The sequence below is a fragment of the Gadus macrocephalus genome, chromosome 1, assembly GCF_031168955.1.
Source record: "Gadus macrocephalus chromosome 1, ASM3116895v1".
NCBI classification, from domain to species: Eukaryota; Metazoa; Chordata; class Actinopteri; order Gadiformes; family Gadidae; genus Gadus; species Gadus macrocephalus.
Window position 1 is genome coordinate 18,839,879 of NC_082382.1, and position 12,500 is coordinate 18,852,378.

General features: G+C 44.8%; 1 protein-coding gene across 1 annotated transcript in view; it reads right to left on the reverse strand.

Moving 5' to 3' along the window:
• Positions 1-5,394: 5,394 nt before the first annotated feature.
• sema3bl (sema domain, immunoglobulin domain (Ig), short basic domain, secreted, (semaphorin) 3bl) overlaps positions 5,395-12,500 on the reverse strand; it is a 17,391-nt gene continuing 10,285 nt past the window's right edge. Inside the window, exons 8-9 of the mRNA XM_060051080.1 lie at positions 12,187-12,320; positions 5,395-10,450 (exon numbers count right to left, since the gene is read on the reverse strand). Of these exons, the coding sequence (XP_059907063.1) occupies positions 9,902-10,450; positions 12,187-12,320 (683 nt within the window). The 3' untranslated portion in view covers positions 5,395-9,901. The remainder of the gene's footprint in view (positions 10,451-12,186; positions 12,321-12,500) is intronic.

Here is a 12,500-nt window from a genome sequence, read left to right on the forward strand (position 1 = left end):
TCCCCTTCAAACCACCCTTCCTCCAGCACCTCATCCATGTCCTGTTACCTCTGGAGATTAACATGTCGTCCGTCATTGTGAAATATTTACCGTCATGTCAAAATAAAAGTACTAAGTAAAGGCTTTTCCCGTCGAAGAAACCTTCTTAGAAATGTGCCAACACCAGGAATTCATATTTATCATGTGGGCGATTTTTCATTAATCAATTTTGCACTTTTATCAGAAACACCTTTCAAAATGTTCAATAACAAGTCAACCCCCAAAATATAGCCGTTATTTTGAGGAACCAGCTGTCGACTTTTCAAATGCCTGACATATGACCTGTGGCTAGGACAGACTATATCCTGTGTATATTTTTCACAATTATTGGTAGATTTGTGATGAGGCCTGTGCATCAAAAGCACAGCCGTTCTCAGGTGTCCTGCGGGGACAAATTCTGGAACCTTTAAAAATCTCTTTTAGTGAGAAATGGAGATGTTTTAGCATGAGTGAAATAGACCAGGCTTAGCCAATCCCTTCTCTGTGAAATAATGTTCACAAGCCCCACAGGCCTGCTCCCTTGGGTCATATCCAGTACTTTATTTTACTAAACGTACAACTATAAATGCACATAGAAATGTACCTACACACTTGGGTTATTGAGCTTTCGTCTCCAAACATATTAGATCAGGATTGATAGAAAAAACAATATCCAGTTAAGGGTATTTTTGGTGTGTGTGACAAAGATGTCCTGTGTACTTATTTTGAAACAGAGAAAAACATAATACCAACAGAATGAGGCCACTGAATAACAAAGACAATGGAAGATGTTATGCAACTGCATTTACAAAAGGCCGACGTGACTGTGGAAAACTGTCATATTTCCTTTCTGATATATTTGTCTCTGAAAACAATGCATAAAAAAGAGTGCATTAAAGTTTGCAATGGAACAAGTATTAATGTACACTGATATTTGAGTGTACACCTCAAATACGTACTTGATTGTAGTCAGAAGGTTAGCTATTTCATAAAAATGTCCTGCCTTTCACGGCTGTTTTCTCTAAGTAGGGCCGGTCTAGTCTATCCTTTGATGGGGGACCAGATGGTGCTGGTAGAGGGGTCGCTAGAGGTGCTGGAGGCCGAGTCGGGGGTACTCATCCCTCTGGCCCATGTGATATCCCCAATGCCCCAGGATGGAGACGGTTACTCTGTCCTGTCGAAGACCGCCGTCCTTCGGATGAGACGTTAAACCGAGGTCCTGACTCCCTGTGGTCACCAAAGATCCCATGACACTCCTCACAAGTGTGAGTGATGACCCCTGGTGTCCTGGCCAGAGTCCCACCCTTGTCCCTACCCTGACCCTACCAACATTGCCCCGTCTCTTATTGGTCTGCATCGTTCCTCCCCCCTACACTGTGATAGCCAGAGGGTGGTGAGCGGTCCGGCGTATACTATCTGCTGTGCTTAACCCAGGTGGGGGCAACACCCTGGTAATGGCCACGCTAGCACCAGAAGCACATACACACTCACTATATTATGTGCTTTGGGTGTCTTGAAAAGCAATATTTTAACCCCAGATAAGGCCATTCTCAGCACTGTTCTGTTGCCATGTCAGAAAAGGAAAGGTACTGCAACGATGGCTTTGGAAGAATGCAGTTCTATTTGAGTAAAGTAAAAATACCGTCACATTCATGACACATTAAACGAGTGATACCCTGACTTTAAACTAGATCTGGCGCAAGAAACGACAGGCACCCTTAAAAGTCTACGGCAACCGACATAAACATCCCATTTTATCACCCTTCAACTCTATTTCAGATGGGTCTAACTGATCTTTTTCCAATTACCGTTGGGCTACAGATGTGGCGCGTCTAAGCAGACATAATACTAACAGGAAGACCAAGAGTGAAAAGGCAAAAAAAAAAGACGAAGAAATTAGCTGGCGACGTCAGTGAGCCAACAACTTTTTTCCTGTCTGGCAAGGCCTCAGGTCGTTTGAACTGCCACGTTGAATCCGAGCCAGATGGTGCTAAGGAGATTGATGCCGGATCACATGTCCGCTTCTCTGGCCTGCTAAACTCACACCACTTTTCATATAGGCGACGAGTCGTCGCGTGTTTGATGTGGAAGAGTCCTACGTGGAGAAGACGAGATAACACCGATTCTCTGGTAATACGTATAGTTTAGTGCAAAGGTTGCTGACAGGACTTTTTTCGTTTTTTTGCCATGATTTACAGACTCCCCCCAGAGGCTTTAAAACAGAGATTTATTTGTTTGTCTGATCAGAGTGTTGGTGGTGTGGTCTGTCAGAACAGGAAAGGGATTTTACTGTAGCATACATTCATACGAAAAACAATGGAAGCAATATAAGCAAAAAAAAACGGGTTAAAAAGGTTTAAAAATATGTTCAATTAAACAATAAATAATAATGCATAAATTATGATGTTAGAATAGGGGAAATTTATTATTCCAAACTCAAAAGAGAAGAACTAACAAAATGTCGCTCACAACCAAGCCAACGCCAAACCAAAATGGCATGCGATACATTATTTTAAATGTACGATATACCAAATAGAATGAGAACAGGGTGGGTATACATAGTCCAGAGGTCTGTCATTGTGAGGCTGACATTATCCAGATATCAGACTTAAAACACATTTTGGTGAACACAGCTTCAGTCAAGATCAATGTGTTTCACAGGTCTGGCTCCTCCCTGCTGCGATCACACACTGAACAAAGGGTTAACCCTGAATCCCGGAGCGACCCTGATTTGCACCCACTGGTAAGAGAGTTCGGTAAAGGCAGTGGGCACATTAAGGAGCTGTGCCTGGAAGGACTTTTACTAGCTACAGATCCCTCAGAGAACCTCCATTTGTAGATTATTATAGCAAGAGCATGTGTTTGAAAGGACAAGGCCGTGTGATGCTAAATCGCTTCCTCAGCTTTGTCCAAAGGGAAATTAAAACAAGTCACACAGCCATCCTGTCGCTTTGGTCCACAGTGACAGGAGTTCGTCCTAATAATTTCCGATTTGGCATGAAAACATGGGAACAGATGTGTAAGGAAAGTAGCTTATGCGCTTCTGGGTCAAAAGCAACTCATCCACTATCTTTCACAAGTTTGCGACTGGTCTATTTATCAGCACGCTAAATACAAAATCGACATTGAATAAAAACAAAAAAAACATTGGAAAAAACATTCAGCAAATAAACAAGTTGGCAACATGTGGCAGTAACATGTACTAAAAATACATAAAAGTAATTATAATAAGACCATCGTACAAGCAAACTGCTTGTATGAGAAAATGAGCACTGTACGAAAAAAAAAAACGAAGTTGCAACACGATTGCACAAATCCAATTATATATCATTTGATTTTCCTGCGGACATGCAATTAATCACCCATCTAATACCCCAATATGTATACGCCCATGAAGTGTTTCATCATGGTTCGGTGGGGGTTCTGAGGTGTTCTGGACCCAGAGGAACGGGCCCAAACCAGGGGATATTTTCTCTTATGATTATCTTGAGTTAAGCTGCTCCAAAGTGGGGTTTCCTGGGAGGTAATGATGCGTGTAAATACCCATTCACATTGAGTCATGGCGGCGATGCTAAGTCAATGTGTCTAAATCCAATCCCTTTATTTCATGCCCTCCATACATCCAAAAGGGAATTCTTTCCAGCCTAGCCCAGTCCCAATGCAAACGTAAAGCAGGCCGTTTATTTACAGCTATCGTTAAAAAATAAAGATGCGGTTTGGTTAATATATCGTGTGTCACAGTAGGTATATGTCGAAGTAAGGACAGAAACATAGCTGCTATTGTTGTTGTCTGAGCTAACTGGAAGAGGCCTTCAACGAGGCCTTGACTCTCCAACTCCTACAGTACAGGCAGCCTGGGCTTGATATAGTGACTAGCATTTCTTAAATTGAGCTCAAAAAGCTATATTGTGTTCAGGCATCGCTCGACTTAAACCACTTTGGATTTCAGTCATTATTTGTTATTAGCTCCAAGGCATCATGGTTCAAATTGATTTAGAAGAATGGGGGCGGGATGTAAGCACAATCAAATGTGATTGTAAATGTGAAATATTTTTTTGACCAGTTTAATAAGTCTGGTTATTAAATGTAATACATGGCATGAATATCCCTTTCATGCCAGAGAGAGAGAGAGGGAGAGAGAGAAGGAGAGAGAGAGTGTGACCCCAGCCCCCTGTAAAGTTGAGGCCTGTTACGGCTCAATGAGGTGTGACTTTAACACCCCACACCACACCCTACACTGGGGGCCCTACACACCTCTGCGTGTGCGTGCAGGGCCTACACACACCTACACACACATAGACACACTCACACACAATGACACCTAATTGGCCTGAAAGTGGATAGCAATAACCTCTTGTCCTTTGGCGTGTGTGTGTATGTTTTAGTATGTGTGGCAGTGTGTGTGTGCGTGTGTGTGTGTGTGTGTGTGTGTGTGTGTGTGTGTGTGTGTGTGTGTGTGTGTGTGTGTGTGTGTGTGTGTGTGTGTGTGTGTGTGTGTGTGTGTGTGTGTGTGTGTTTGTGTGTGTTTAAGCATGTGTGTGAGTGTGTGCGAGTGTGTATCTGTGTGAGAGACCACCACAATGTGTGCACAACGGCTCCAGCAGGTAAGTGTGTTAATAAGTGTGAAGCCAAATCAGCTTCTGACTCTACTTACAAGCCGCTGTGTTGCCGGGACAACGAGACATTGTTCCCCCTACTTTTCCACCGACGTTGGAGCCCAATCAACCTCCAATCACACGCCTGGGTAGTCGTATATAGACAGACTAGTTCAGAGCAGGACTAGTAAAGACTGAACCTAGAGTACATTAACACATGTGATGGCACACATTAATGGAGGTGGGACATTTTACAAAGTACACACAGACACACACACACGCATACAGTATATAAATATGCACGCACAACACACGGATGCTTGCAAGATGCGTTGGGAAATGTGTTTCTATTTCAATGTCCTCCCAGGTCTGGTCGCAAGTTTCCTGATTGCGTGCAGTTGATGTAATAATAAACAGAGCAGCTATTGGTCAGAGACTTGTTCGGTACACATATGATCCAGCTGGACTTTGTCTCACAAACCATACCCCCAGGGCCGTCAACAGTTTGAGCAGTGAGATTAGGTTGGAGAATATCACATCACATCATATTACCTAACGGAGTGTCATCATTCTGTTTGTATGCAAGAGTCATAGTGAAAGAGATTCTAGTCATGCCCTACACACTCAAACACACAAACCCTAACACAAATGTTGTGTGTATAAATGTCTGTTTATATGCTTAAATATACATTGATATAATATAATAATAGATAAGAAAACAATAACTGAACGACGAGAGTGTCAATATGTTAAATATGAATCATAAAAGAGAAGACAGAACTCAGTTCGAAAAGACCACATTTTAATCTTGTTAAATAACATGTACACAGGAGCATGCATGGATGGCAAGAGATAGTTAAATAAAACATAAATACATGTGATCACATTTTAACTATCCGCTCACCGGCATGAAGATCCGCAGCCGGTCAAACATTACAGCACAACTACAGTTCACCCATTTGAGTGATATTGTTCAGATTCTATTCACCTGCAATACACATAATGGTACTATGCCAATATTAATAAGGGTTCCCCGTTTTGCATCCATAGATCAGCTGTAGATTAATAAAGTTCTCGACAGTACAACATTGTTTTTTCTGGAATTTTCACTTTCTTCTAAATTGTATTTATTCACTGTAATGTCGTTGTTAAGTAACTAAAATCTCAAAAGGAACGGCAGTCTTGTACATGTTTAACGTGCCCACACAACCCAACCCAACACTTTTCTCATCAGACAGTATGAAATAATATATTTTTAGAATTGCTTTACAAACTATGTTGAATATCTTAATGATTGATTTTGATTGTTTTGTTTAAATTACCCGACCTGTTACACACTTTATTGAACCGTCTAAAGCAATCTCAATGAACGACCATCCAGATGCTTTAGAGACGTTTGGGCAGAGCCACGTAGATAAAAAATTATGTTTATTTTACAAATGTGCATAACAGGGATAACCATACTGAGTGACCAAATGACACCCAGTATTATGGAGTCAATTCCCAACTATTAAACACTGTCCAAATCCAGACAGTATTCAATTTCCCATTGCTAGACGCTGTCTAAATCCGGACCATATTCCCCATCGTTTCCCACCGTCCAAACCCAGCCTCCTACTCACTGAGGTGGGGATCACGGGAACCTATGGTTCCCTAAAGGTATACAAACTATACACGCGCGGCCTCAGTGTTGTTCTGCAAACAGCTCACCAAAAACGAGACTCAAGGTGCGCAAGTACGAACCCAGGTTTCGCATTTAAATGTATTATTTTTTTATAATAGAGTAATATTAAATGTGACATGTGGTTACAATCCTACAACAACAAACAATGTTGAACACGGATCAGGACCGCGTGTGATTCAAGAGGACATGGCTGACATCTGAGTCTGCGATCCGTTGACAAGCCTCACAACCACATCCACCTTCCTTACACTGTGTGGCTGTTCTCTGAACTACGTGTGGGACATGTTTTCCTTTCCTTTGTCACGAGGCCAGAGGTGATCACCCATTGATAGTCAGTTCATCTCATTATCGTGTGGTTAAATATACCATCATCTCAGCATGTGATCTCTGTTGCCTTTGTCTAACACCCAAAACATGTTCGATACGTTCACCCCCTATCTGTGGAGATTAGGGAAAACTATATCGCGGTTTGGTCATCTGGAGATGAGGTAAGCACAACTTTGCTTCCTTCTCTCTCAGTTTTTGCTCTTTCTTTCTCACCACTGTCCCGAGCACTTTCTCAGTCCATCGGAGCAGACCAAAGCAAAATATTTTTGGAGATAACGATTAAGGTTGGACTCCAACAATAACGTTCTCTATCAGTGTGGTTTGAAAATAAACGGACATCGACTGAGCTATGCCATTACATAGGCTGTGATTGTAATAAGTTTGAAAAAAAGGCACATTTCAAAGTAATTACTTCATCCTATTAGATCCGTGGAGTGTGTGTTTTGACTCGGTTTGGGCCGTGCTCGGGTCATACGGTCTCCGTAAAAGTTGTCAAAGATCGGATTTTGTTTTCATACATTTTTGGATGTTCTCATATCCTCCCCTTCCCGTATTCTCCCATCCTCCTCCTCTTTCTTCTCTCACACTCTCCTTCCAGGAAAATATTCACATGCCAACATGGCTGCAGAGAGGTGAATGAGGGGTCACCATGGCAACCACTGCTTCCTGGCTGGCGTCAAACAAAGGGTATCCAAGAATAGGCATTCCCTCGTCCATTTACAGACCTGATTGTTTTTGTGGAACAAAGCGACGGTGAGAGAGACACTGAGATCTCGTGATCATTTTATCTAAATTGACCATCAATGGAGAAAGTATTTGTACATACAGAGCCAGTTCCCAGTTGCCAATGAAGAGGTCTCTTAACTTTTCACCTCACAGGTTTCTATGAGATCCACCCTGATCCCTTTCCTTCCTGGTGAATCCAATCTGGGTTGTTACTCCATCCCTCGTCTTTCCTTAACATTCATCTCTCTGGCTCCCTTCACTGTTTCTCTATTGTTCTTTCAACTCATGTTTGACCTTGCATAACAATGTTTATATCTTTTCCCAATTGTAGGTTGATAGTTCAACAGCTTCTCCCCTAATTACTTTCTCTCACACTTGCCAAAACACTCCCTGGCTCCCTGTTGATACCAAACAAGGAAAATAAAACTACAGGGAAAGCCCAACCCTATTGAATGGCAGGCTATTGCAAGTGCTGTAAGCGATTGAGTCTAGCCAATTTAAAAACAAAGACAGACATCACCTGGCCCTAATCTGAGCCCATTATATGCTGCAATTACATTTGCATGGTCCTTGTGGTTTCATGGTGATGTTTGGTCAGTCTCCCTATTTCAGTGTAATGGTAAACCACGCTCAGTTCTCCCCCACATCGCTAAACTCCCTGTGAGGCAAAGCAAAGCATTTCTTTCTCAGTGCCGGGGGGACATAGGAGTTCAAGACACAGAGGATGTAAAAGCTGATCCTGTATATGAACTATGAACCCGTTAAAATGAGGCAGTTTTCACAGTACTCAGAACAGTGGGGCATGACAGTTGACCTCCTCCATTGTTTCGTCTGATGCCAGTGGAAAAGTACAATACACAGAATGATTGTGAGAAATGTTGTACAGTAGATGATAATGGAAAGCAGTGTGAGGTAAGGTTGGCGTGGACATTGACCGTAGGTCAATGTTTGTCATTTTAGCAATTGGTTAAATGGATTTTTCAAATACAGACTCATAAGAAATGCGCAAGCAAAACACAAGCAAAAGCTGTTTAGGATCAGTCATGCAAAATCCATGTTTCTTTGATTTCTGCTATCAAGTGTTTATAACCTTAGAAATGGACAGCTAACCATGTTTCCCATTTCACTTTACCAAATAAGAACAAAGAGTAGGGGGTTCGTAAGTATTTCTTGCCTTTCTGTCAAACATAATAAATGTTAAAATGTATTAAAAGGGACTGCTTCCCTCACGGAAATAGCAGTACAAGAGGAACCAGGGTAAAGGTAATCCCCTGGTCAGTTTTTAAACGAAAGTCAAAACCCGGAGCAACGGACAAACGGAACGTTTCTAATCTGTTGAACCATCAACAGTGGTCTCAGGGCGAGCGGCGCTCTAAATCAAGCGTGCCGGCGGATTATGGAGGATTATGCAATGGCGGTTGGCAGTAGTTATGTTAAACTGAATGTCTTGCTGGGAAAAACGCCTCCTCCACCACTGTGCTTTTAAAGGGTGCATGTGAAGAAATGATTGTATATATATACAGAGGTGATACGGGTCGCGAAGGTTGGAAAACCAGTTAAAAAAAACTGTAATTCCATTGTCAGAAATGCGGTGGTTCAAAATGGCTGTGCGGAGAAAGCATGTTCACTGTAAATATGTCAAAAGTTCTAAAATCTATAGCCACACAATATTATTATTAAAGCAACACAATGATCATCAATCAAAAGTCCATCAGGTTTTAAACAATTACGTGTATAATAAAAAGAGGTGTCAAGCAAGGGTTACCATAGTTCTCAAGCATGCACAGTGTTTTCTTGTTCCTCTTTTTCAGTGGATGAAACGGAAAACGTTGTCCTCTTGGCTGACAGTGGTATTGGTAATGATAGTGAAAAAATGAAATGGCTGGCCCCTTTTCATTTCCATCCTCTCCTGTGTGTGGAAACATCATTGGAGTGGAGGGGAGCGGAGCAGAACTTAATTACCAAATGGTTGCTGTGGTTATCCTTGTAAGGTTAGGGTGCAAGATGGAAGGCTGGGAGTCCATTATCATCATCATCATCATCATCCTCACCATCATCATCATCCTCACCATCATCATCTCCATTATCTCCAAAGATGACTTTCAACCACAATCTCTAACAGTACAGTTTTTGAATAAAAAGCTTCTCTTTCTGCTGTCCTTGCACGTAGATCCAGAAAAACACAAAACCCCAAATGAACGATAACAATAAAACCATGCTATGTGTGCACATGCTATTTTCTATTCACGAGAGCCTGTTCCAGAGGGAGTCCTGTTTGGTGAGGAATCATCAGGCCCACGGACAGGCCTGGTGGACAGTCTTCAACAAAGTTCAATGATTACATGTCACATTCCTGTCCCACCCCTCTTTTCGAATATCCAAGTGCTCGACGTTTCAAAGGACGAGGCGGCCAACAAATCCTCCATCACCCATCTCCTCCTCCTCGCTCCACACCTCCCCTCCCCTCCTCCCTCCCCTTCAGTCATTCTTCCCCCTTCCCACGTCTCTCCGTCTCCACAACACTCCCGGGGTAGCGGGCCGTCCCGACCGCTCACTCGTTCCGTGCGCTCACACGCCGCAGGTCCCGCGGCGTCCGGTTGCGCTCGCCGGAGCTCTTGCTGCGGGCCTTGCGGGCGCTGTCCTGCGCCTGCCGGTACTTCTCCACCATGCTCTTGTGCTTCCGGCGCAGCTTGTCGTGGCACCACATCCTCTCGCAGTACTCCTCCACGTGGGGCAGGTTGCTGGGACCAATCAGCTGCATGATGTCCTTGAACCAGGAGCGCGACTGGCCCCCACCTCCTCCTCGGTTGCCGTAGGAACCGCCTCCGCCGCCGCCGCCGGAGACGCAGGGCGGCCAGCCTCTGTACCCCCCGCCGCCGGACCGGTCCTTGTTGGAGTCCAGGGCGTGGCTGGAGGGGTCCTCCCGGGCCAGCAGCTCGCCCACCGCCTCCCCCTGCAGAACCTGGAGGGTGAGGCGGGCCAGGGTCTGCGTGAAGCCGTGCTCCCGGGAGCGGCACACGTACACGCCCTGGTCCTGGCGGAAGACCCGGCGGAACAGCAGGCCCTGCTCGGTGGCCATGACCCGGTCGTCCAGCTTCACCTGGGGGGGCAGGTGAAGGGGTGGGTGGCAGGGAGGGAAGGTGTGGTAAGTGGCGGATAGTCAGTGGAGATCGGGGATTGTTTTGTCGCTATGGCAATGCAGCAACTGTAAACCAGCGAGTCTTTTTATTCACCCGTACATACACAAGCACGCGCACGAACACACACACACACACACACACACACACAGTTAGATGCGGAAGGTGACCTCAGGCCTTTGTGGGCGAACTCGGTGAGTATTTATTATAAATATAGGAGACACTTCAATTGCAGGTTGGCTGAGAACAAACTTGAACATTTCCAGGTTTAAAGCAATCCAAGAAACTTTCAAAGGGATTGCTCTCTCATGCCCCATTCAATTTCCGGTAGCTCACATGGCATTTACTTGTGTTTTACTGCTCCCAGCTCTTTACTACCATATCAGCACGCCAAAGCCTTCAAGATTGGGGAAAAAACAAATGTAAAGGAAGAGGAGTTTGGCTGAACCCGGCCAGATGAGGGTGATTTGGTGAGGGTGTGCGGTTCTCTGCCTGCAGAAGGGACTGGCATGAGAGCAGAGGGATGCAGAAAGGGACAGAGACCAAGCCACGGTTCACTATTTTCACTTTAATCAGCTTGGCTATTGGCTGTAATTAACTCTGCCTTTTTGTCTCTCTCTTTTCGTCTCTCTCGCTTTTTGTCTCTCTCACTTTGGTTTTCATTTCTCATCTCATAGCTCTTCCATGCCAACCTAAATATTCTTATTGAGTATTTACCAGTATTTACTTAGATAGTTTACTATCTCTCTAAAGCCACAACCGTGTTCCCTCTCCCCTCCCCCCCCCCCCCCCCCCTGCATCTCTCTCTCCCTCTCTCTCTCTCTCTCTCTCTCTCTCTCTCTCTCTCTCTCTCTCTCTCTCTCTCTCTCTCTCTCTCTCTCTCTCTCTCTAATTCAGCCCCTCCCTCCCTCGCCCCTCTCAAGCACTCCAACCCTGTGCCAATCCAAACAGGATTGGCACAGTTGGACTGGCAGCTGAGTGTTTATCTGGGAGAGAACCGGAGAAGGGTGGTAATGCCTTAATGCTTACATGGCTCAACAGGAGGCCGGGGGGGGTGGGCACTCTGGTTGGCTTAAAGCAACAGCCCCGGCGCATTGAAAATGACGGCGGGAGACACAATAACTAAGGCAGGAATGTTTAAGTAGTTCTTGGAAATGTCAAATTTGGCCGTGCCGCCATACTTCAATAAACTGTAATGAGTGTGCAGAACTGGTCCGTGTGTGTGCCGTCAGTGGAGTTTGTGTGTGCGTGCGTGCGTGCGTGTGTGTGTGTGTGTGTGTGTGTGTGTGCGCGTGTGTGTGTGTGTGAGTGTGAGTGTGCGTGTGTGTTTCAAGGCCTGGCTGGGATGTTTAGCCTTGTGGTCAGAAGACAAGGGAAGACTTAATATGAAGGGAAACCTGCTTTCCATTTGGAGATATAGTGCCCTATAGTCCCTACTATGTTAACCCTTGGCATGTTTGAAAAGCCCCTCATTACTATAGGGGCTTTCATTGAAGTGTCCTTCAACAGCTAACCACATACGGATGCACACACAAACACGCACACATATGCACACACACACACACACACATACACACAAACACACACACACACACACACACACACACACACACACACACACAAAGACACAGACACACAGACACACCCACACACACACACACACACACACACACACAGACACACACACACATACACATACCTCTTCCTGCCGGTCGTCCTTCTGGGCGAGCCAGGTGACGCTGGCCTGGGGCGAGCGAGGCATACACTCCAGGAAGGTGCTGTTGTTCTCCGTCCCGTAGACCACCCTCTGCTCCATCCCGTTCAGCTCCTCTCCTGGGAGGGGAAACACACACACACACACACACACACGCACACACACACGCACACACGCACACACGCACACACGCACACACACGATGATCAGAACAGGAACAAGTGCGGGATATATCCTGTGTTATATATTATATGTAATGGGTGGATTCGACACATCCGTGGAAACCCCTTCCTTAAGGA